This window comes from Melanerpes formicivorus, unplaced genomic scaffold (assembly GCF_026170545.1).
Source record: "Melanerpes formicivorus ecotype bairdi unplaced genomic scaffold, bMelFor1.0.p_v2 SCAF_18, whole genome shotgun sequence".
Lineage (NCBI taxonomy): Eukaryota > Metazoa > Chordata > Aves > Piciformes > Picidae > Melanerpes > Melanerpes formicivorus.
This window is the reverse complement of record NW_027142370.1, coordinates 3,241,542-3,266,163: the sequence shown is the minus strand read 5'-3', so window position 1 is coordinate 3,266,163 and position 24,622 is coordinate 3,241,542. Positions and strand designations below refer to the sequence as shown.

General features: G+C 61.3%; 1 protein-coding gene across 1 annotated transcript; it reads right to left on the bottom strand.

Annotated features, from left to right (window-relative positions):
• Positions 1-2,205: 2,205 nt before the first annotated feature.
• VAX2 (ventral anterior homeobox 2) lies at positions 2,206-21,222 on the bottom strand. Its single transcript, XM_068149394.1, is given in 4 exon segments — positions 2,206-2,640; positions 2,642-2,794; positions 15,561-15,748; positions 20,777-21,222. Coding segments are annotated over 4 exon segments (972 nt in total). The 5' UTR covers positions 21,063-21,222; the 3' UTR covers positions 2,206-2,295.
• Between the last annotated feature and the right edge of the window lie 3,400 nt (positions 21,223-24,622).

Below are 24,622 nucleotides of genomic sequence, written 5' to 3'. Positions count from 1 at the left end.
CAGAAAGCTGAACCACCACAGAATCATCAACCCCCGGGTGAAAGGGACCTCAGGGAGCACCTGCTTCAACCTTACCTGGGCAAAACTCAGCCACACGAGCCCCAGGGTGGGATTCTCCCACCTCTGCCCACCTCAGCTCACTGGCAGCAGAGAGGCATGCAGAAGGGCAATGGAAACGGAAGTGAGGAGGGGAAAGGAGGGCGTTGTTGTCCCATCAGGCACCCTGTGGCACTGGGAGGATCCAGCAAATCCCTCCTCTAGGGAGGGGTACAGAGGTGGTGTCAGCAAGCTGTGGGCTGAGGTGGGCTGGGAGGGGAGACACATCACCACGCACCAAACCCCTGTCCCCTGCTGCTTTGCACAGCCCTGGGGAAATCCTGCCTCAGCTTCCCCAGCTGTGACCCCTCTGGAGCTCCCAGAGCTCGCTCCCACCAAGTGCTGCAGGGCAGGGAAGTCATCCACGAGTAACCTATGTCCTAGGCAGGGGAAGGAAAAACTCAGCCAAACCTTTCCATAAAAGCTTTATTTTAAATACTTCCCTGCAAAGTCCCAGCGAGAGGCAGGCAGGAGGCTGTGTCCCTTCGGGAGCCAGTCCCTGTGGAGCATGGGGGGGTGGGGAGGGGGGCTGGGGGCTCAGGGCTCGGTGGGAATGCTTGTTATCAGTCAGGAAACAGAAGCAGGAGGATGCAGAAGCACCTTGGTTTGGAGGGGGTGAGAGGCAGCTCCTGAGTGCTGGGAGGGGGCTCAGGGCATCACACTCACTCCTGACAAGCTGATGTCCTGACAGGGAGGGCGGCTTGGCAGGGTGAGCCACCAGAGCATCCTGCCAAGGGGATGCCACCAGAGCATCCTGCCAGGGTGATGCCACCAGAGCATCCCGCCAGGGTGATGCCACCACATGGTACCTTGCCAAGATGATGCCACCAGAGCATCCTGCCAAGGTAGTGCCACCAGAGCATCCTGCCAAGGTGATGCCACCACATGGTACCTTGCCAAGATGATGCCACCAGAGCATCCTGCCAAGGTAGTGCCACCACAGGGTACCTTGCCAAGGTGATGCCACCAGAGCATCCTGCCAAGGTAGTGACACCAGAGCATCCTGCCAAGGTGATGTCACCAGAGCATCCTGCCAGGGTAGTGCCACCAGAGGGTACCTTGCCAAGGTAGTGACACCACAGAGCATCCTGCCAAGGCATTGTCACCACAGAGCACCCTGTCAAGGTGATGCTCACACCACGGAGCAGCCAGACTCTGCCCACTACAGACCTCCCTCAGCAGATGCCAGGGAAGTCATCCTGCCCCTGCCCCCAAGGGCCACCCCATGCAATGCCACTGTCATTCTGCCACCAGTGTGACTCCCAGCCCACCATCCAAGGGCCTAAGTGTCTGCATCCCTCCCAGTGAGGTTTCTGTGCTGGGAAGCCTGGCCCCAGCTCATCACAGTCCCCATGGGGGTGCTCAGAGGCTCCTCCAGCATCCTCAGGGTTTTACCAGGGTGGGACAACACCAAAGCAGGGTCTAGGATGGTGGTTTGGTTCTGCACAAGCAGGTGAGGAGGAGCCTGTGGGGGGGTCTCATGAGTCAGGGTAGCCATAGACCACTGGTGCAAGTGGCTGGAGATATCACCAGCATCACTGATAACCTCCTGAGCTCCTCTGGGCCAGGAGTCTGGGGGGGACAAGCATCCCATGGATCTGGACCCCACAGTCACCAGGGTGCTCCAGGACAACCTCAGCCAGGACACAAAGCCCTTTGCAGGCAGGGAAACTGAGGGCCAAGGGCAACCTGGCCAGGCAGGGACAAAGCCCAGTGCTGTCCTGTGCTCTCCCTTTCGGGGTGCCCACCTGCTCCCTGGGGCTTCAGCAGTAACCCCAGCACCACGAGCCCCGGGGGGACAGTCCAGAGGGCCCAGACCTCCGTGGTCCCACCTGGAAGAGACACTGAAAGCTCATAGGGCATCAGCAACCCATCAACTTCCACCCCCTGGGAGCTGCTCCTCTCCCACCCCGTGCAGCATCCTCTTCCAGACCCCGAACAGGCGACCCCTGGAGGCAGGGACCCGGCCCCGGCGGCGCCAGCACCGGTGACACGGGACCCCCAGGGGACCCCCAACGGACACGACCAGGTCCAACATCAGCCTTGGGCTGAGAAGCCGCAGGGTGGCATCCACGGCTGCGCCTGGGCAGCGCCAAACCATCTTCCCCCTCCCGCTGGCCGAACGCTGCGGGGCGTGGAGGGACCTGGGGGGCACGGGGCATGGTGGGAGGGGGAAACCTTTTGACGCTCCTGTTCGGTTTAAGGGCTCGGCTTCTTGCTGGGTAGAGAACTGTCTTTCCTTTCCAGCCGCGTGTAAGGCTCAAAAGCAGAGGTGCCCAGTCCGTAAGTGCCCGGCAGGTCGTGCAGGGTGCCCAGAAGCGGCCCCCCGAAGCACAGCGGGGTGGCCGGCAGCCTGGGCGAGGAGGAAGAGGAGGAGGAGGAGGAAGTGGCGAGAGAAGGAACTTGCAGGCTGAAGGCTCCCGGTCCCGTGGGGCTGCTCCCCCCGCCCAGCCCAGGGGATGCGGCTCCCGGAGCGGCCAAGCCGGAGGCGTTGCCGGTAGGGCTGGTGATGGGATTGGGGGTGGGGGAGAGGAGGCTGGGGGGGGGCCGGCACGGACAGCAGCCGCCCTTGCTCCAGCAGCCGCAGGATGTTGCAGGTGGCGAAGGACTCGGAGCTGGCGGCGGTGGAGCGTTTCTCAGAGTCCCTGCTCTGGTCCTTCTTCTGCTTGGTGCGGCGGTTCTGGAACCAGACCTTGACCTGGGGTGGGGTGGGAGCGAAACGGGGAGGGAGCAGGGGGAGGGAGGGAGGGAGGGGAGACAGAAAGGCACGGACGGAAAGAGAGCGCGGGGTGGCCGGGATAAGAGAGACGAGAACCAGGAGAGAGCGAGAGAGGCGAGAGAGAGAGAGAGAGAGAGAGAGGCGTTAGAACAAACGCCCCAGCCGGGCCCGGCCCCGCGGGAGATGCCACCCCCCGCCTGCCCTTCCCGGGCAACCCCTGCGGCTGCCAGGACACACGGCCATGGCAGCCCGGGGATGGGAACGGGAGCATGGGAGACTGAAGCTGTGAGCCTGGGGGTGGGAATCCGGGAATGGAAGCCTGGAGCTGGGAGGGTGAGAATGGGAGCCCTGGGATGAGAGCCCTGGGACAGGATCTCAGGGGTGGGAGGCTGGGAAGGAGAGGCTGGGGTAGGAGCTCCGGGGGAGACCCCAGGGGAGGAGCCCAGATGCAGGATCCCCAGTGTGAGCTCCCTCTGCCCAGTGCTGGCTCTCCCAGGGCTGCTGAGCTACAGGACCTGCTGGATTCTGCTCTGTGATGGTCATCAACCCCCAATTTATGTCCCCATCTCCAGTCCTTCCCTCACCAGGCCATGAGGTGGGGCAGGGTGGAAGGTCTCTGGCTTTGGGGAATACATTAAGGGGCAGAGTGGCTTCTGGTGGCCCTGGATCTTTGGGCACAGACACATTTCTGTGCCCAAACCCATCTGGGAACAACTCCCACCCCATCCTGCCTCTGGCCAAAGTAAGGATCAAGTCCAGGCTGCAGCCCCCTGGGACCTCCCTGCCCCAAAAGTGTGCTGGGAGGGACATGGCCTTGGTCCTCATCCCATAGCTGTCCCCACACCCCCTAAACCCATGCCCAGGAGGGCAGCCCCCACTTCTGTCCCACCCTGGCAGAGCAGAGGGGTAGAAGAGGCAGAGAGAGAGACAGAGAGAGGCATGAGGGACAGACAGACGGACAGAGATGGAGGTGAGGGAGGAGATGGATGGGAAGACACTCGGATTAGAGCATGGCAGATGGGAGAGGATGAGCCAGGAGCTGGCCAGGACTCTCCCAGGAGCAAACCCCAGCCCCTGGGCACATCCTTGGTCCCCGTGTGCTCCAGGGCCAGCAGGGCTCAAGCTGGAGTCAGCAGAAGGTCGCTGGGGCAGGGCAGCTGCTGGCTGGGGCAGCCCTCACCTCCCCCAGCACAATGCCCCCACAGTGCAGAGCTAATGGAGCGTGGGGGTGGAGGAGGTCTCAGCCCTCTGGCCCCTTTCCCAGGGCATCACAGTGCAGATGACATCTGGCTGAAGCTGCCCAGAGGCTGGGGATGCTCAAGGAGATGTTCCTGAGTGATGGGAGGGCAGCAGGACCACGAGCTTGAGCTCCCAGCCCAAACCCCTGGCACCAGTGGCCACTGCCAGTCCACACAACACCTCCCTTACCCACAAGGTCCCATGGACACCCCATGGACACCCCATGGACTCCCAAGGTCTGTGGGAAGCTCTTGAGGACATCCTCTGCTCGTGCACACCTCAGCACAAACAGGGAGCCTGGATCCTTCTTTGCCACCAGGACTCCTGGGTCTACATCTCAGCCCAAACAGGTCCCCAGGGATGATGTCCCTTCCCCACTGCCCCCACTGGTCCCTCCACACTGCCCAGCAGGATGGGTGTGGGCAGGGCTGGCTGCTCCCACGGTCCTACATCCCTGGGAGAGGATTAGCAGTGCTGGGGGGGCACCTCTTTGAGCTGCCAAGGCCTGGGGAGAGCAGAACCCCAAAGCTCCAGCAGGACTCCTGCAGTCCCACAACATCATCATCTACCTCTTAATGAAGGTCCTCCCTTGAGTCCATACAGAAATGCTCCTCTGGGAGAGCAAGAGCTCCAAAACCCACCAAACAGAAGCCCTCAGCATGATGTCCCTGAGGATGGCCATGAAGGGCCAGAAATAAGTCTCCTCATGCCTTGTAGACTAAGGCAAGCTCTTCCCCATCTGCCCTGCTGGCACATCAGGCAGCAGGATCACATCTGCCTTCATGGCTGAAGTTCATATCCAGCCTGTCACTAATTAGTAGATCCATGTCCTTTTCACCCTCCATTATGATCAAGCCCTGAGTCCCCACCGCTGGAGATGCAAACAAGCTCAGCCAGATGCAGTGCTTGACAAGCCCATGAGTCATTTCCCTCCAGCTTTGGTGCTCCACTGTCCTCCACCACTTCCCCTTCAATCTTCTCCACACCACAAGTCCTCTGCTCCCCTTTAGCTCCATCTCCATCCACAGCTCCCCAGCAGCCTCCACCTCCAGTTCTTTGCCAAGGTCTGCTTTGATCAGGTTATCATAGTATCATAGGATCAGTCAGGGTTGGAGGGGACCACGAGGATCATCCAGTTCCAACCCCCCTGCCATGGGCAGGGACACCCCACACTAGATCAGCCTGGCCACAGCCTCATCCAGCCTGGGCTTAAACACCTCCAGGGACAGGGCCCCAACCACCTCCCTGGACAACCCATTCCAGTTGCCTTCCTCTCTTCCTCTGCAGGATCACCCAAGCTGCTGGGTGAACTGCTGTGTGCCCATGGTGTGGCCATGGCACCCTTCCAGTCTGGCCTGGAGACAGGGCAGGGAAGACTAGCCTGGCACACCCCTGGAGGGCACATCTCCAGCGTAGCACAGCCCTCACTCAGTAAGTGAAGAGCTGTGGGAGGACAGCAGCCACCTCCTGCTCTCCTGCCAGACTACAGAGGGGAGAAGACAACACCAGGAGGGTGGTGAGAGCCTGGCACAGGTTGCCCAGGGAGGTGGTGGAAGCCTCATCCCTGGAGGTGTTTGCAGCCAGGCTGGAGGTGGCTGTGAGCAACCTGCTGTGGTGTGAGGTGTCCCTGCCCATGGCAGGGGGTTGGGACTGGCTGAGCCTTGAGGTCCCTTCCAGCCCTGACAGTTCTATGATCCTATAACATCCATTCTCTGGGAATGCAGAGAAAGGTCAGTTGCCAGAAGTGGGGACAGCAGGACAGCTGGCTGGGGAGGACACAGGGAGGTGAGGAGAGGCCTCCTCCGGCTCCAGGGAACTCCCAGGAAGATCCCACAGCTCCTGGAAGCTGCAAGTCCCCTGCCTGGGGCTGTGGGAGGCAGGATGCCACGTGAGAGGCCAGCCAGGCCAGGCCTGGATGCAGACAAACAGACAACAACATGCACTTGGATGTGTCTGAAGAGCAGGACAGGAGAGGTCATGCGTTCACCAGGCAAGGAAGGTGACTCTCAGAGGGGCAGGGAGCAGGCAGCTCGTGTGGAGGAGATGGCTCTGAAAGCCCTGGGAGACATCACAGGCAAGAAACAGCTCAAAGTGAGGGCACAAGGAAAAGCACAACCTGCAGAGTTAGACAGCAGGAGGAGTGTCTGGAGAATCATCAAATGGTTTGGGTTGGAAGGGACCTTTAAAGGTCATCTAGTCCAGCCCCCAAGGGCTCCTGGTGCTGGAGGTTCAACCAATGGCTGTGGACCAGAGCTGCTGTTTCCATAAGGGGAGTGAGTGGTTGGAGGCACCCTGGGATGAAGTCCCTGATGTTTCTGGACCTGGAAGTTCTGTTTTGCAGGAGCAGGGAGGAGCAGGGGACCTCTCATCAGAGCAGGCAGAGGCAGGGTTTGACACAGGGCTGGAGCAAGGCAGATTCAAGTGGCAGAGACGCTCTGGGCAGGGGGGGCATGCAGATAACCACCTGTGGAGCACCATGCCTGGGACAGGAGCCTGCTCAGCAGCACACTGAGCTGGCTAGCAGAGCAAGAGTGTTCTCATAGGAGAGCTGGGGTTGGACTAAGATGGCCTTTACAGGTCCCTTAACACAAAGCATCCTCTGATTCTACGCCCTGCACCAGCCTGAGCAAGCAGGAAGGTCCTGCAGGCTGATCAGAGAGGTCCATTGGAGCTCCAAAGCAAGTGACTCCTCTAACTCCTGCAGCAGGCAGGTCAAGCAGGCTCACTCCATCCTCTATCACCTTCCCAGGGGCACCACAGAGCCTCTCACCCTGTTTCCCCCTCTCCTACCCCCCAGCACCACAGGAGAGGGCTCAAGGCTCCACGACACCCACCACGGTCCTGCTGATGGGGAGCAAGGCAGGAGGGCATCACACCCCCCAACCTTGGCCTGCTGCAGAAGGGGCTGGGGGCAGCTAAAGACAAATTTCTTCCCCCCAAAAAAAAGCTCTTACCTGGCCTGTTGCCCTCCCAGTGCTGGGAGGAGGCAGGCAGCCAGCTCCCAAACCACCCCCGGGGAGAGGGAAGCAGAACCCTTGGTGCCTGGCCGCTGGTGTCCTATGCCCTGAACTCAGGGAGCACCTGAACCCCCTCCAGCCCCTTCTGCTGCAGCTGAATGAGACCAGTGGTGAGTGGGAGCCCAGCTGCTGCTCCAGTCCCTGCCCTCCACCCAGCACCTCCGAGCTACAAAGGAAATTAGTTCCAAGAGGCTAATCCCAAAGGAGACCCCCTGAGGATCCCGGGATGGGCAGGAGCAGGGTGGGAGCTCAGCAGCTCAGACATCACAAGGCTTTCAGCCCAGTTCCAGCCCAGTAACCATCTCACTCTGCCCCAGCTCCACTCATCCATCCCAGGACACTGCCCAAAGCATTCCCCTCCCTGCTCTGGTCCCCACGGAGCACCCACCAGGCGGTGCCCTCCCCTCTCCTCAGCTCATTGTTTGTGCTATCCAGCCCCTAACCGAAGTGTCCTGGCAGAGAGGAGGTGGAACCTTGCTGCTGAGCCATCCCAGCTTGCCAGGGGAAGGCCAAAGCCCACCAGCAGTGGGCACATCACTAAACCCTGCTTGCACCCACACAGGTGTTCCCCCACACCCCCCAGTCCCTCCACCTCTCTGTGCTTGGCCACCGAATGGGATGGTCCTCATCCTGCCCTGGAGGGGATGAGGTCCTGAAGGGTGGTCCCTATCCTTCCCTCAGCAGATTGAGGTCCTAAAGGGTGGTCCCTATCGTTCCCTCAGCGGATTGAGGCCCTAGAGGGTGGTCCCTATCGTTCCCTCAGCGGATTGAGGCCCTAGAGGGTGGTCCTCATACTCCCTTGGGTGGGATGAGGTGCCGGAGGATGGCCTTCATCCTCCCCTGGGGGAATATGAGGTCCTGAAGGGCAGTCCCTACCCTTCCCTCAGTAGGATGAGGTCCTATAGGGTGGTCCTCAACCTCCTCTGGCCAGGATGAGACCCTGGCAGGTAGTCCCCATCCTCCCCTGGGCCAGCCGAGGTGCTGGGGGACGATCCTCACCCTCCCGTGGGACGCGCACAAGCCTCTCCCCAGCCGCCAGCCCCCTCCCGGGCAGGGCTGGGGGCTCTGGTACTGGCTTTTACTGGTGGGGATGGCCTGGCAGCCCTGCCCCGTGGCTGCCATCAGGCGTCCCCAGCCGAGCTCCCCTCCGCCAGGCTGCCATCCGGGGCTGCTCCCAGCTGCCGGCCGAGGCCATTTTGCTCTCCAGGATTAGCTTCCCATCGCCATTAGCCGCCTGCCGCCGCCGCACCGGGCACCGTGACGGCTCCCCACGGCACCCCGGCCACCCTGCCTCCTCCTCCCCCTTCGTGAACCAGCCCTGGAGGCTCCAGAGCAGGGGCTGGGGCCGTGGGTGCCGTGTAAGCCTCGTGGGTTCTCTGCCCACCGCCGCCTGGCACCGAGGCTGCTGGCGGCACCGCGGCGGCGGGACGCAGCTGCCGCTCCTCGGCCACGGGGGCGGCAGGGACACGGTCCCAGGCGGGCATGGACTCATCCCTTGGCATCTCCCCCAGCCCCTCTGCACCTTGGGAGCACCTGGCTGGGCCACCGACCCCAAACCTCTGCCACAGCCTGCGGCAGCCGTGCCTGGGGCCGTGCTGCAGCCACGCCACACGCTCCAGCAACGGCTGGGCAGCCTGCTCGGGACAACCAAGGCGGCAACTGTCCCCAGCTTGCTGTGTCCTCAGCCAGGAGCCCATCCCCAGCCCCCTGGGACCTGGCTGTGTCCTCAGCCAGGAGCCCATCCCCAGCCCCTTGGGACCTGGCTGTGTCCTCAGCCAGGAGCCCATCCCCAACCCCTTGGGACCTGGCTGTGTCCTCAGCCAGGAGCCCATCCCCAACCCCTTGGGACCTGGCTGTGTCCTCAGCCAGGAGTCCATCCCCAGCCCACTGGGACCTTTGCTGTGCCCTGGCCTGGAGCCCATCCTCGCAGCAGCCCCTTGCCCTAGCACTGATGACCCAGAGCTCCAGCCAGAAGCATGCCCTCAGCCTGCTTTTGCTTCAAAAGTCAGGATGGTTTCTGCTTCCCACACCCTTTGCAAGTGGAGATGAGAAGAAGGAGCAGGGCTGGGCCCTGCAGGCAGGGCTGGTGGGGGTGAAGTGCCCTCCCCCAGCCAGCCTGCTGGCTCCAGAATGGGGCATCCCACAGGGAAATCAGGGAGAGCCAACCCCTCATCCCCCATCTTCTTGGAGGTGATGGGGGAGGCTGGTGGATGATTTATTTGGGGTTCAGAAAGTGCTGCCTGGGCTGGCTGGGAGATACCCACCCAACACTGAGTGTCCCCCACGGCAAAGTGCCCACTTCAGCCCCTGGCAGCAGGCTTGGGTGGTGGGGGGGACTGGGTGGAATCTCAGGGCTGTGCCTGTGGTCACCTCCCCCCCACCGACACCAGGATCCAGCAGGTGGTCTCCACGTGGAGGTGTTGTTTCCTCCCAAGCCAGGAGGAGCCTGGGAGCCAGGCCTGTTGGGTGATCCAGTTCATCAGAGGAGCTGCAGCCCTCCAGCAGAGCCTCATCTCCAGAGGGTGCCCCCAGCTCTGCCAGGCAAGCAGCCAAGAGCTTCTCCTTGCCTCCGAGCCCTCACCAGCACGCCAGTGCTCACCACCCCAGCTCCCTGACCTGCTTGGAGGCAGAAAAGCACCAAAACAAAAAGAAAGGGAGAATCTGGGGGCAGTTGAGAGGCCAGGGCTGGGCTGTGCCAGCCTGGTCCTGCCACTTCCTAGGACCAGGTTACAACACAGCCTTACTGCCAGCAGCCCAGGGCCCCGCGGCCGCAGGGTGAACCCCACCACGTGCCCCTGCCACGGGGAGGGCACAGGATTAGCTCATCCACGTGAGCAGGGTTACTCCACAGGCGTGTTCCCACGCAGGCTGGCATGTGGGAAGGGCACCCAGAAGCTCCTGGAGATGCCCAGCTTCTGCCAGGGTGACCCTTGGCATCGCCAGTGGCCACCTTCTGCCATGGGACCCAGGATTCCCCTTCCCTTCCAGGGGGAGCCAGGTACTTCCAGCATGTGCATCCCATGAGGGGAGGAGAAGGGAGGGGAAGGGAGGGGAAGGGAGGGGAAGGGAGGGGAAGGGAGGGGAAGGGAGGGGAAGGGAGGGGAAGGGAGGGGAAGGGAGGGGAAGGGAGGGGAAGGGAGGGGAAGGGAGGGGAAGGGAGGGGAAGGGAGGGGAAGGGAGGGGAAGGGAGGGGAAGGGAGGGGAAGGGAGCTCTCAGGCTGACATCCCCCATTGCCATCCAGGACTCAGGGCCCAAGTGTTCAGCTGTAGGATATGATGCTGTCCCCAGCTACCTGCCTCCTCATCCCACTTGTCCCCAGGCACTCTGGGCTATCCCTGGAGCACTGCAAGCCCCTCGAGGAGGTGGCTCAGACTCAGACTGGAAGGCAACTGCTCCAGCAGAGCTGCCCAGCCAGAAGAAGCTCCATCAGCAGTGGCCCAGAGGGAAGGACAGGAGCATGCAGCTGGGATCTGCAGCTTCTCCAAGCAGAGGGGAGAAAATATCTCCCGTGGGGGGACAGCCAGAGTGAGCACCCCCAGCACCTCACAGCCACGGTACAAAGGCAACAGGAACCCCAGAAGGTGTTGGAGGCTATTTCCCTCTGCTCAGCTGAGCATGGTGGAGGGAGAGAGGGAGAGAGGGAGAGAGGGAGAGAGGGAGAGAGGGAGAGAGGGAGAGAGGGAGAGAGGGAGAGAGGGAGAGAGGGAGAGAGGGAGAGAGGGAGAGAGGGAGAGAGGGAGAGAGGGAGAGAGGGAGAGAGGGAGAGAGGGAGAGAGGGAGGGAGGGAGGGAGGGAGGGAGGGAGGGAGAGAGGGAGAGAGGGAGAGAGGGAGAGAGGGAGGGAGGGAGGGAGGGAGGGAGGGAGGGAGGGAGGCCTCCTCAGGAAAGAAGCCCCTTGGTGATGGCTCTGTATCTTCTAACACAGGGCTTCCCAACCCAGCTCTAGAAGTCCATCTTCCCCCACCCCAAGGACTGCCAAGGCTCAGAGGATGAGGAGCAGGCTGCTTTGCAGCAAGCAGAGCAGCTTTGTGCTGCCTCCTGCCTCTTGTGCCCCGGGGGAGCCCCAGCCCACAGCCTCCACTGGCGAGCTCTGGGTGACCACAGCTCTCCTGCAGCTCCCCCTGCAAGGGGACAACTTCTGCTGGCACCAGCCAGCCATTGTGTTGCTCCCTCGCTGCAGGGACTGATAGTTGTTAATGACTCGAGGTGTGATTAATTTTTTAAGGGCTCCATCTTAATTGCAGAGCTATAAATAGACCTCCCCAGCCCTCCTCTAGCTCAGCTGCCTGCTCACACACGTTTTGCTCCATGCTGGTGGGACCACAGTGCTGAAAGCTCTGTGCAGCTCAGGGGGTGCTGAGCCCTCCAGCAGTGATGGAGCTGTAGGAGCCCAGGAGCTTGTCCCAGACTGGCTGGGATGGAGCCCATCATGGTGAGGGGAACACCGTGGGGGTCTCATGGACTTCCCAGCATCCAAGCAGGCAAACAAAATCATAATGCTGAGGCCTCTCTCCACTCAAGGCCTCAGCATCTCTCTACAAAGGGTCTGGAGATGTTTCACAGGAGATAAGGAGCCCCAAAGATCACCTGGGTCTTCACAGAATCCCTCGGGTTGGAAGAGAGCTTTAAGACCATCAAGGCCAACTGTCAACCCAGCACTAAACCACATCCCTCAGCACCACCTCCTTCCCAGAGGTGCACAGCTCCAAGGGCTCCTGGGCATGGCCTCCTTGACTGGGAGCATCCCTGCCACCCACAGCTGCTGCCTTTGGGAGGGGACAAACCTCCTCCCAGCAAGGCTTGGAGCTGCATGGAGAACACCTGATGCCACCAGCCCTGTCCTGACCTCCTGGGTGCCTGGCCCTCAAAAGAAGACACAAGTGCCTCTGCTCTGCCCACACTTCAGTGAGGGCAGGAAGAGCTGGCACAGGTCACTTGAACCTGAGCCTGGCATTGAACTCCTGACCCAGAAAGCAAAGCCTCCTGGACCAGGCAAATCCCCTGGGCCAGCCCATCCCATCCCTCCTTCTGCCAGGGGATTTGTGGGAATTATCCTCCCTCTGCCATCCCCCCGTGGTCCTTCTGCCTCACAGCCTTGCATTTTCCATCCCATAATGACACTGAGAAGGGGCACTTTTCCCCTGGGAGGATGTGCTGCCTGGAGAAAGCCCAAGGCAGGGCTAGCAGGGCAGGGATGGATGCTGGATGGGCTGTGCCAGGGTTGGCTCAGGACATCTCCACTGCTCCACTGCTGGGAGCTCACCTAGGGTGCAGCAGCCACATCTCCAGCTGCTAGGCATCAATGACAACATTCCACAGGTTAATTAGGCTCGTTGAATATTAATCATGTCCAGGGATTAATTAGACAAAACCACAAATGTGTTTGGCTGGAGCTTGAGCGGCTCCCAGCAAGGCAAAACAGGTGTAAGGCTCCCTGGAGGGAGGGGGTCCACACCTTGGGCTGCTGGAAGGACCTTCCTCATCCTCAAACCTGGCTGTGAAACTGCCCCCATGTCCCTTCACTGCAAGGGACATGTCCCTTCTCTCCCCTGGGAAATGTCCTCTCTAGCCTGGGTGATCCCTGGGCACAGGGGGACGGAGACGAGCAGATCCCAGCCCCACAACGCAGAGGGGAGTCCTCCTGCCTCCTTCAAGGGACCCCAAAGCCCTGTCAAAAGCCAGGATCAGGTGCCAGGGGAGTCAGAGGAGAGCCTAAAGGAGATGGTGCTTTGCTCCTGTGGGATTTCTCAGGGGCACAGCCCAGGCTGCAGCCCCACTTTCGGGGCCGCTCGGCTGCAGCTCTTCAGCTGTGGTGCCAGCGCGTCTCTTCCTATCTCATCACGCTCTTTGCACCACTCCTGTCTCACACAAGAGCCAGGATGAGTCATTCTTCCCTCCTCTGAACATCCACAGGCACACAGATACCCTCCTCAGCAGCCCCTTCCTTCCTGCCCCACTCCCATCGTGGGCCGCAGAGGGCATCCCGTCGTGTCCTGGGGTCCCAGCAGAGAGCAGAGTCTGGAGGTGCTCATGGAGGAGGCTTCCTAATCCTGAGAGCAGGATATCATCCAAGGAGGGGGTGGAAAGGATCTGTTCTATCACCCTAACCATGACCACAGCACGAATGCCAACCAAGAAGGAGTCACAAGGTGCTGCTGGTTGGCAGAGTGATTAAACCAAGACCTGCCCTAAGTCCTGGGATGATGCTGGGAAGTAAAATCACTTAAAGTCCCCCCAACATTGTAGTTGGTGCCAGCTGGATCTGTCCCAGTCTGAGCTGAGGACCACAGAGGAGCCTGTTGGGACAGGAGTGGCTGGTGGGGACTCTGCACTCTCCAGACCACATCTGGAGTGGTCCAGCACAGAGCATGGAGCCTCCAGATCCAAGTGGTCTTGTAACACCCTGCGGTCACCCAGCTCCTGCAACAGCCCAGAAAACCTCCCAGCGAGGAACTGAGTGTGAAGAGAGCCTGAAACCATCACCAGAGGGGAGCTTCACTCCGGTAATGAGAGGAGGAAGCTGGGCACCGAGCCTGGCATTGCCATTGCCTCCTCATGGTGTTGGCTGGGGAGGGAGGGAGCCAGGAAGGTTCAGCTGGGAGTTTGCTGCAGGGTTGGAAATGCTGTGAAAAGCAGAGAAAGGGATTCAAAAAGACAGAGATGGGGAAAGGAGAATGTGGGAAAGAGAAGAGAAGAGGAGAAGAGACAGTCATGGCCTACAGGGTGTGAATTTTCTCACTGAGCAATGAAGGCACCAAGCAAGTGATAGAGGATGGTGGTCCCAGGGGAGACCTCCCAGCACCCTGTTCAGCACAGCCCTCTGCCCCAGCTCCTGATGGAGCTCTTCCACCAACACAGCACAGCACAGCCCTCTGCCCCAGCTCCTGATGGAGTTCTTCCACCAGCACAGCACAACACAGCCTTCTGCCCCAGCTCCTGATGGAGTTCTTCCACCAGCACAGCACAGCACAGCCTTCTGCCCCAGCTCCTGATGGAGTTCTTCCACCAGCACAGCACAGCCTTCTGCCCCAGCTCCTGATGGAGTTCTTCCACCAGCACAGCACAGCACAGCACAGCCTTCTGCCCCAGCTCCTGATGGAGTTCTTCCACCAGCACAGCACAGCACAGCACAGCCTTCTGCCCCAGCTCCTGCTGGAGCTCTTCCACCAGCACAGCACAGCACAACACAGCACATCCTCTGCCCCAGCTCCTGCTGCACCCATGTCCCTCTAAGCTCCGTGGAGGTGATGCTGCGACCGGAGAGCCCAGGATGAGGCTCATCACTGTGCCTTGCTCCACGGTCACCACCACCTCCTTGCACATGCCACGCAGCCACAAAGCTGCTCCTTCACCAAAAGCCTCTGCTGGGCCACCAGAAGAGCCAAGGACAACCATTTTGTGTGCACCAAGGCTCTGCTCCCCCTTGTAGGGCCCCACAGCGGCCACCACACTGTGAGTGACAGAACATCAGGGAACAACCCCAAACCAGACACCCCCCAGCACACTGCAGGCAGCCAGGCCACGTTTGGTCCATGAAACACTGGGGGGAAATGGAAATGGTTTTCTATCTGAAGGAGTGAAACCATCTACCTCACTCCAAACACAGCTTCAACTGTCCAGAGAGGGAGCAGACTGGGATGTCTGGGGGGGGGAAGGGTTGGTGGGTTCCAGCCATGCTGCTTTGTGCTGTGATCCTCATTAATTTCATGTTGTTTTTGTTGTTGTTATCATTACTCTTATCAGCATTATATCCATTCCCAGGCTGAATCCACCACAGCCCCAGCAGATGCCCTCTTGGCTTAGCAGAAGCATCAACGCCAACCTCCGAGCGGCGCAGCCCAGCTCTCTCTCCACACCCAACCAAGCCTCATCCCAGGAAAAATGGCAAAATCCCTTCCCAATGGCAAAGCCTGGGATGCAGGATCCATCCAGCACCGACAATGGCACCAGACCCTGCTTGTCCACCCTGCACTGTGGGTGCTGACCTGAGGTCCTCGCTGATGCCGTCCTGCTCCTTGCTTTTAGGGGATCTGGGGGATGCTGCTTGTGGATGTGGCAGAGCAGCTGGGGGGAGGCTCTACACACCCCACTAAGGGCTGCTCCTCGCCCCTTCTAACCCTAAACTGACCACTCCTTGTGCTCAAGAGAAAGAGATGAAGGAGAATCACTGCCTGCAGCACCGCTCACGCTTCCCCCAGCCACGCTCCGCTCCAAAACAGCAGCCGTGACCCCTCCAGCCCAGCCAGCACCCATCTCCTCCACCCAGGTTTAGGACCACGGGCTTGGCTCAGCCCCACTTCCCAACCAAAACACAAACCAGGACCTTCCCACCCAAGACTGGGACCATGGGTTTGGCTCAGCCCTGACTCTTGACTGAAACGCCGGCCAGGACCTCTCCGCAGAGGTTCGGGACAACGAGCTCGGGCATACGGCCACGCCGCAGCGCCACAGGGATGTCTTCACGACAGAGAAGCCATCAGGAGCCTTACCTGGGTCTCAGAGAGGTTGAGTTGCCTCGCTAGCTCCGTCCTCTCCCTGCCCACCACGTACTGGCAGCGCTGGAACTCCAGCTCCAGGCGGTAGAGCTGCTCCGCCGTGAAGGACGTCCGCGTCCGTTTGGGTCGGTCCAGGTCCAGACCCTTGGGGAGCACAATCTCCCGGATGGTCCCTTTGGCATCTGGAGGGGACATGGGGAGGAGGACCATCAGTAAATGAGAGAAGCCGGGCTGGGGGGGGAAGAGAAGCCGGGCTGGGGGGGGAAAGAAGCCGGGCTGGGGGGGAGGGAAAGAAGCCGGGCTGGGGGGGGGGGGGGAAAGAAGCCGGGCTGGGGGAGGGGGGAAAGAAGCCGGGCTGGGGGAGGGGGGAAAGAAGCCGGGCTGGGGGGGGGGGAAGAGAAGCCGGGCTGGGGGGGGAAGAGAAGCCGGGCTGGGGGGGGAAGAGAAGCCGGGCTGGGGGGGGAAGAGAAGCCGGGCTGGGGGGGGAAAGAGACTAGGGAGAACTGGTCCAAAATAGACATCACCGAGGGAGGAAATGCTGAGTTAAAAACACTGTGCCTCCAGGAACGACTAAGAATCCCCCCAAGGTATGGCTACAAGAGGTGACACCCCACAGTTTGGGTGTCCCCTCCAGCCCCAAACGCTGCAAGCCGATAAATCTCCAGGGAATGGCAGCAAACCTTCAGGAAAACCTGCAGGTGTGTTTATTAACTCTTGATAAAGATCTTTTCTAAACCCTTCACAAACCTGCAGGGAACTGTGAAAAATAAAATAAAACAAAACAAAACAAAATAAAATCTTCGTCATTTTTGTTTTTTAAGGAGATAAATAAAAAGGAGGGGGGAAAAAAATAATCCTTCAGGAAACCAGAGCAGCTAATCCCAGAAATGATCATTTCTGGGAGCCGGGAGCAGAAAATGATTCAAGAAGTTGAAAATCTTTCAATGAAAATAGATTTATTTTCTCTTTTTTTCCCCCCGGTCCTTCCTTGGGGGAAGAAAAAAATTCCTCTCTGTCACAATCGCCTCCTTTCCAAAATTATTCCCACTGTGGGAATAGTTCCTACGAAAGGACAAGCTTCGGAGGGGCCGCCCGCCCCGAGCCGCTCCTGGCGGCCGGTTTATCGGAGCCTGGAATTGTCCCCGGCCACGGCTGGACTTCAGCAAACAAAAGCCGGAGGGTTTGGCTCCCGTCTCAGCCCCTTCCGCACTAAAGGAGCTGCTGACAAAGGACAAACCCTCACAGGAAATCCCCCCGGAGCACCGAGGTGCTGGGATGTCCCAGCTCCCTGGGCTGCGCCGTGTAGCGACGACGGGCTCCATGTGCTAAAAACGGAGCTGGAAGTGGCTCGCCGGGTTCCTGCCAGACCCCAAACCCCTCGTGCTCCACGGCCCTAGTTCCACCTACCCTTAAGCAGCAGTAAAACCAGCAGAGAGCCCGGTTCGGGTGAGCCCTGGCTGCAGACCTCGCAGTTTCTGCCCAGTGGGTTTTCCTGTAGCCACAGAAGCCACCCTGGGCAAGCAGCCCGGAGGGACCTGAGGTCCCCAGCAGCCTTGGAGAGAGGGAAGTTGCTTTGTGGCTGGCTCAGGCGTAAAAGGATTATAAAACTGGTGGGGAAATGAAAGGGGAGAAACAGCAAGGAGCAGCCTGGGAGGGGATGATGGAGGTGGCACAGGGATGGGGGAGCCTGCAAGGGGACAACAACGCTGGCATGAGGATGGTGGAGCTCCCATGAGAATGGCAGCGCTGGCATGGGGACGGCAGGAGCAAGGAGCAAGCACGGGCTTGTGAGAGGGACCCCAATCCCACAGCCATTTTCCCGTCGCCACGTTGTGGTACACGGCAGAGGTCCCAGCCTGGCACGGCCAGCTTATTCCAGGCTGAAGCAGGGCACCGAGGGCACAGAGGGCTTGGAGAGGGCCAGAGTGGGGGAGAATCCAGTGAAATCGGGAGCGTAGGCTCCGATCCGCGGCCCCAAACTCCACGGGCAGGCACAGGGCTGTTGGTAAAGGGGTTGTAGGTAGATTGGGGACATTGCTGGTGGGATCGGGATGCCAGCCTGGCAACCATTTTGTGAGGAGAAGAACATTTGCAGGGATGGTGCCCGGGCCACGTCCTCACTCCCTCGTCCGCGCCACGCTCCCTCGACACAACAACAGCCGAAGCTGCCGGCACGGAGCGGCCGGCAGAGACCTTCCTGCTTCCCGGCCGCAGCTGCGGGGCTCTGCCCCTCCGCCCTCGCCGCCCCGGACGCTGCTGCCAGCATCACCACCAGCTATATTTATTGTCTTCCCCCCTCCTGGCAACTGGGACGTGGAGTGGGAGAAGCAGGCTGGGCACAGCCCTGGAGGGAAGAGGGCACAGAAAAAAAGACCCTCACCCCCAGCCTCTTGCCCCAACCCTACTGCATACTGCAGACCCTCCCAGCTGCCCATCTGTGCTGGTTTGGGGGAGCTCACAGCCATAGCCTCTATGCTGGGAAGGGCACAACACCATCCTGCCTGAGGAACCTGCTCCTGAGAGCCTTCCCCCATCATCCATTGGATCCCAGAAGCCAAACAAACACCAGGTCTTGCCAAGGCTGCCTGGGGGGGTTCCAGCAGCCCATGGCCTCTCTGGTGGAGCTGTGAGGACACGTTCTGTTCTTGGGGACCAGGCATCATGTCCAGGACAAGTTCTGAGACTGAAATCCGCCCCTGAAAGAGGTCTGGTGTCAAGGGGATCAATCTCCCCGCTGCCTCAGTAGCTAAATATGATGAGGGAGAATGGATGGACGTGGCTGGGGAGCAGGAGGGATGCAAGCAGGCAGCAGATTTGGGGCACCGAGCTGCCAAACAGCTATTCTACAGCCCTCACACCCTGTGGCACAGCATGGCAGGCCTAGGGGGACAGATCCTGCACACCAACACCTGCAGCAGAATCAGGCACACACCATGCACACCCGTTCCTAGAGGGGGTTTTGCACCCACATGTCTGACAGGACACTTCTGGGGTGAACAACCACCCTGCCAGTCCTGAACACATGCACCCATATCCCTCTTTACACTGAGGGACACAGCAGCCCACAGCCTCTCTCAGTGCACCCCAAACAGCACCAGGGTCACCCCCAGAACTCCCCATATCCACCTGTGCAGCTCCTGGGAGGCAATGGGGCAGCACCCCAGAATCTTTCCCCCATCCCTTCCAGCCCCCACACCGCCAGTAGGACTGGCCCCAGTGTGACCTGGCTCCTGCAGCGAGTCCTTGTCCCATTAATCCCCACTAAACACCGACTTGCACCCCACACCCAGCCATGCCCACACCCAACTGCACTCACCCAGCCCAGCCACCTCGAGGAGACAGGAACAGGCAGGTAGCCAGAGCCACCTCCACGGGCAAAGTCACCCGGCCCCAGTGCCTGAAGGCTCTATCCCACACCGCAGGTCCCTGGAGAGTCTCCCAGGGACACTAAGCCCAGGGGAGCACTGGGATGGGGATCCAGGGCACACCACTACTTCCCAGCTGGCTCCCACCAACAAGTAAGGCTCCGGTCACCACTAAAGCCACCCCACGGGCGAGCAGCGGGGACGGGCTGGAGCAGAAGGCAGCACCGCGGCAGCCAGAGCTGGAAGGGAAAGATGCAGCCCCTGCTCCCAGGGCAGGCAGCTCGGCGGGGGAGACAACCCCTGCGCCTGGGGGCAATCACAAATACTCCAAAGTACATTAACAAAAATAAGAGAAAGTGTTAAAAACACTCAAAAAAGCAGGGAAAAAAAAGGAGAAAAACAGCCAGGAGGTGCTCCCCGGCCTGGCACTGAGCCCTTCCCAGGAGCGGGCACCGGGCCGGGGCTGGACCGCGAATCAGGCAGGCCGGTGGCCCGGCACACGGAGGTCTCCCCGCCACGTCCCCCCGGTCCCTTTCGGCTCCGTTCCCGGTTATTTGCGGTGTTTTCTCCCCGCCACCATTTTGTCCGCACCGAGGTGGTTGCGGCAAGATGGTGAGACCGGCCGCTCCCGGTCCCCCGGGTCGGGAGAAATAGGGGGATCCTAACCCGGGGTGAAGGACTGACCCCCACACACACGCACCCGTTCCCAGCCCCGGGCCCGTCGGGGCAGCCCCGGTAGAACCGAGGCTAGGCGGAGGAGAGGCCTGACCCCGGCCTGACCCCAGCGGGGACTGCGACTGCCACCGAGGACCCGGGGACACCCCGAACGGGACCCCGGGACTCTCTGCCGAGCGCTGCCTGCTCGTCCGCCGAGGTGTGCCGGGAGAATTCTAGCTGCGGCAGCCGCGCTGTCGGCGACAGGCGCCTATCGCGACAGCCGGGAAAGAAGCTTGGCTAAATGGCGGGGTTGTTTGCAATCTCCGGGCGGGCTGGGGATGCCAGAACCGTGCCGTGCTGAGCCGTGCCAGGCTCTGGTGACGGCGAATGAGCAGGACGCGGGCGGCCTCGGCCCTGCTGACCGAGCGGCCGCGGAGCTTCGCCGGGCTCCGAGAGCGGCGGAGAGCTGGGCGGCGGAAGCCGAGCATCTCCAGCGCATCCCCGGGATGGAGCTGCGCTGCCGCCCCGGGAGCCGGGCAGCCCTCGGTCCCCGCCTCATCCCCATCCAGGCACCCCAAACTTTCGGGGTTCGCTACGGGCCAGCCCCGGGCCGACGGTGGGGCTGAACCGGAGGGATGCGCCGGTTCCCGGTGTGTCACCGTGCACCCCCCTCTCCCCGATCCCGGTCAAGCGAGTGATATTTATAAAGAGGGGGAGAAAAAAATAGCCCCCAACTCGCTGCCGCTCCATGACGCTTTTCTCCTGCGACAACGGTTTAAAAGCAAAGCCGATGCTTTTCCCCCGTCTCCCGCCGCCTCCCCGTTCCTCAGCCGGTGCGGGGGATCTATAGCCCCGGGGTTGCTCCCCAGGACCTCCGCTCGGCCCCTCTGAGCCCAGCTCCTCGGCCGCAAATCGGAGTGGGCAAGCACGGCCCCGCTCCAGGAGCACCACGGCGGAGCGGGCTGAGGAAACGGGCCCGGTCCCCGGCGTACCGAGCGGAGCCGAGGGAAGCGGAGGAAGGCCGGAGCTGATGGGGATGCGCTAGAAGCAGTGCCGGTGTGAAAGGTGCCCTGTTCCGCTGCCCCCCTCCCCGGCCCCGGGGGCGAGGGGCGCGGAGCTGGGAGCTAACCGGCGGGGTGGGGAGAATGCCCCTGCGGAGGAACCGTGGCCCGGGGACCGTGCCCGTACCTCGCACCAGGATGCGGCGGCAATAGTCCGCTTCGCCGGTTCCCGCCGGGCTCTCGCTGTCCGGGGCGCACTCCTTGGAGGAACCGGGGCTGACAGCCGATGTTCCCGGGATGTCCTTGAACCCACTGCTTCCTCCGCCTCGCCGAACGCTCTCCAGTTCCTCCCGGCTCGCTGCCTTCTCCCGGGCTCGCCCGGTGGGCAGGGGCTCGGCCAGCAGCACGGGGCTCCTGCCAGGCTCGGCCCCTCCATCGCTCATCCCTGCGGGCGCCGCGCCGGGATCAAACATCAGCAGGGAGAGAGACAGGGAGAGAGGGAGAGAGGAAGCAAGACTAGGCAGGGGGGGCGGGGGGGCGGGTCGGGGAGCCCCCACACACACCACCACCTTCCCCAGACCCCTTCCCCGCCCCTCCCCGGCCCCCCCGGGGCTCAGCGCCCTGGCACAGCCGGGGGCACCGGGCCCCACCTCACCCCCATGGCCGGAGACCCTCCGGGGGCCCGTCGCTTCTCCCGCCTCTCCGCAGAGCACCCGGCCCCTCTCTCATCCCGAGGGGTGGCATTTAAACCGTTCCCCCCGCCCTCGCCACCTCCTCATCCCCTCCCCGCTACACCGACTGGGGGTGGTGCTCGGGGAGAGGATCTGGGGGGACAGAGGGGTGCGGCGGGACCCGTCGAAGCGTCCCAAGGGGGTGGAAAAAGGAGTTAAAAACTTTGACAGGCAGCTGAGGTCCCTCTGCCCCCTTCCGCTCCATGCCCCCCACCCATCTCCTCGGCACCTCGCTCTGGGCAAACTTCAGCCGCAGCGGTTCCATGGAGACCCCGTGCCGGTGCTGGCAGGGAGGCGGGCGGAGGAGCCGCCGGTGCCCGGGGCTCGCTGCTCTGCGCGCGGGGAAATCAGTCCCGGGAGGTGGGGAGGGATGATTTTTAGGTTGGGAGGGAATAGCGGAGGAGAAGCAAAGGAGAGGAGAAGATTGCTGCGGAGGAAGCAGCCGAGGGTGGGCCCAGAGATGAAGTCGGGGTCGTTATTCCTCCGGTTCGGCCCTTCTCCGCACATCCCACAGAACCCGCCGCGGGAGCCGGGATCGGGCGGCCGAGCCCCACGCCGAGGCGGGGAGAGGTTCTGGTGGGAGGTGGGAAAGCGGCGATTTTAAATTAACGGCCCGGCACAGACGCAATTTCCTGCTCTCCAGGTCCGTGATACCGATTGGTAAACAAAGAGCCCCTCGGTTGGCCGCTGTCCCCCAGCTCCGGGACTTACGGGCAGGGCCGGAGGCGGCGGCCCCTCTTCTTCTCTGCTTCTCCGGTGGAAGGTCACCGGCGGAGACCCCACGCCTCTGCGGAGATGGAAACGAATAAAGAAATAACCTGACCCGGTTTTGTGCAACTCATCCCCGGAGCTCCGGGGTGTGGGGGGGGTTCAGTCCTTCTTCCCCGCGGTGCTCAGTAGTCCGCAGCGCTCCCAGAGTTATCCCACCGAATCCCCGGGATGAGACAGTGGAGGAGTCCCGAACACACACACCCGCATACACACACCCGCTCCGGTACATCCGCAACTGGTAGCCACGGATCCCCCGGGACCGAGGCGAGCGGCTCCCCCGGCCTAGCCCGAGGAACCGGGCAACAATCCCCACCTCGGGGATCTCCCTTCTGCCGCTCTCTGCAACCGGGCAAAGGACAGACAGACGCATTAGAAGTCCAAACCCCTCGACACCCCTTTCCCGGGCTCCGCCGCTTCTACAGCCCGGAGCTGCCCGGGGCTGCAGCGGGCTCCGGCGGAGCTGGGCCGTCCCAGAAGGGTCTCGGCCTGGCCGGGTTCCTCCGGGGGCAGAGCCCCGGTTGAGACAGGAGGTGACCGGTTTGGGGTCGAGAAGCTCAAAGGCCTCTACATTCGTCTTTGGACTGGGGTGGGCCCGGAGTTCCCATGTCTGCGTCAGTCTCGGTATGAGCGGAGCAGCGCGGGGGAAATCAGAGCGAAACATCAAATCAAAGCGAAAAAAAAAAAATAAAATAAAAAGAGAAAAAATACAATAAAAGGGGAAAATAATAAAACAAAAGGCAACAAATAGAAATAAGAAAATAAGGCAAACGAAAAAGCCAGCGCAGGGAAGAGCGGGGAACCGGGACGCGGAGGGCGGGTGCCGCGGCCCGCACCCTCGGTCCTGCGAGGCCCGGAGAGGGATGGAACTGGGTCTGGGATGGAAGTAACCGGCTTCCTGCTCCCGATACCCCCGGTCTAGGGTAGGCTGGCGACGGTAACGGGCTCCTCGCTCCCAATTTCCTGCTCCCGGTTCCCTGGTCTGCGGTAGGAGCTGGAGACGGTAACCGGCAGCCTGGTTCCCTGCTCCCGGTTCCCGGAGCTGCGCCGAAACCAGGAACCGGCGGACACGATCCGCCCTGCTCTGGCTCCTACTCCCTGCCCGGCATTTTTCCCGTTACCGCTGTGATTGGTATTAATAATAATGATAATATAATTCGCTCCGGAGGGTTTGGGGAAGCAGAGGGGGGGAAATACCGGGAAGCGCCGTTCCAAGAAGCGCAGCGGGGCCGGGGCAGCCTCCGCCTTGTCCTAATAAATAACAACTGTTTAAATAATGATTTGTAAACGCCGCTTACTCTTCTTTTATCATCAATATTGCCGTGGGGGTCGGTTTTGCTCGGTGTTTACCGTTGTGGTTGCGGCGGTTAGCGTTATTAGAGTTATTAGTTGCCATTATTAATGGTTATTATTATTCGCGCGGTCGGACTCGGATGTTTTTAAAGGTCTTTTGCAGCATAAACGGTTCTGAGAGCCTCTATTATTATTATTATTATTACTATTACTATTTTCAATACTATTAATATTTTATTACTGTTATTATTTTCAATATTTTCCCCTCTCGCTCGGGCCTTGGAGCCCAGCCTGGTCCGGGGAAGCCCGGCCCGGGGACCCCGCGTCCAGTCCCGTTTCTAGTCCCGTTTGTAGTCCCCGACCCCTCTGACCACCCCCCCGGAGCGTTCCATGCTGTCTCCCCCGCTTCCCCCTACCCCCCTATAGGGCTTAACGCCCTTCCCCGTCCCCCCGGTATCCCCACATTTTCCCGGTTTACAGCCTGGAGAAGGGGTTCGAGCGGAGCTCCCCGGGCCCGGGGACGCGAAGGTTACAGAGAGCCGGAACGGTTTGGCTCGGTTCAGCTCGGCCAAGTTCCGCTCGGCCCTGTTCGGTTCGGTTCGGCTCGGCAAGGTGTGGCCCCGTTTCTCCGGGCTCTCACCGGTGGCCTGCGGGCCTGGACTGGGAAGAGCAGTGGGATGTCCGCGGGAGGGGGAAACACGGGGGGACTGTGCAAAAACACAGGGAGCCTGCACGGGGACACGGGGGAACCGTGCGGGAGCCCTGTGTAAAAACACGGGGGGAGACGTGCAGGGACACAGGGGTATTGTGAAGGGACACGGGGGGACCTGCATAAAATCACGGGGGGCTGTGAAGGCGCACGAGGGCAACTATAGGGAAAAACCCCCGGGGAGACTGCAAAAACACGGGGGGACTGTGAAGGCACAGGGAGGAGCTGTGAAGGGAGACGGAGGAGATGTGCAAAACCACGGGGCGATTGCACAAGGACACGGGGGATTGTGCAGGAAGACGAAGGGGCTGTGAAGGGACACGGGGCTGGGGGTGCAAAATCACGGGGGGATTGTGCGGGGACCCGGGGAGACTGTGCCAAAATACAGAGGGGCTGCGAAGGGACGTGGTGGGGGGACGCAGGGACCCGGTGTGAGTGTGCATGGCCTCACAGGGGCTGAAGGGGAGGCGGGGGCGGAAGGCGTGGGGGCACGGACATGGGGCAGCCACGTATGGGCACCATGTAACCGGGC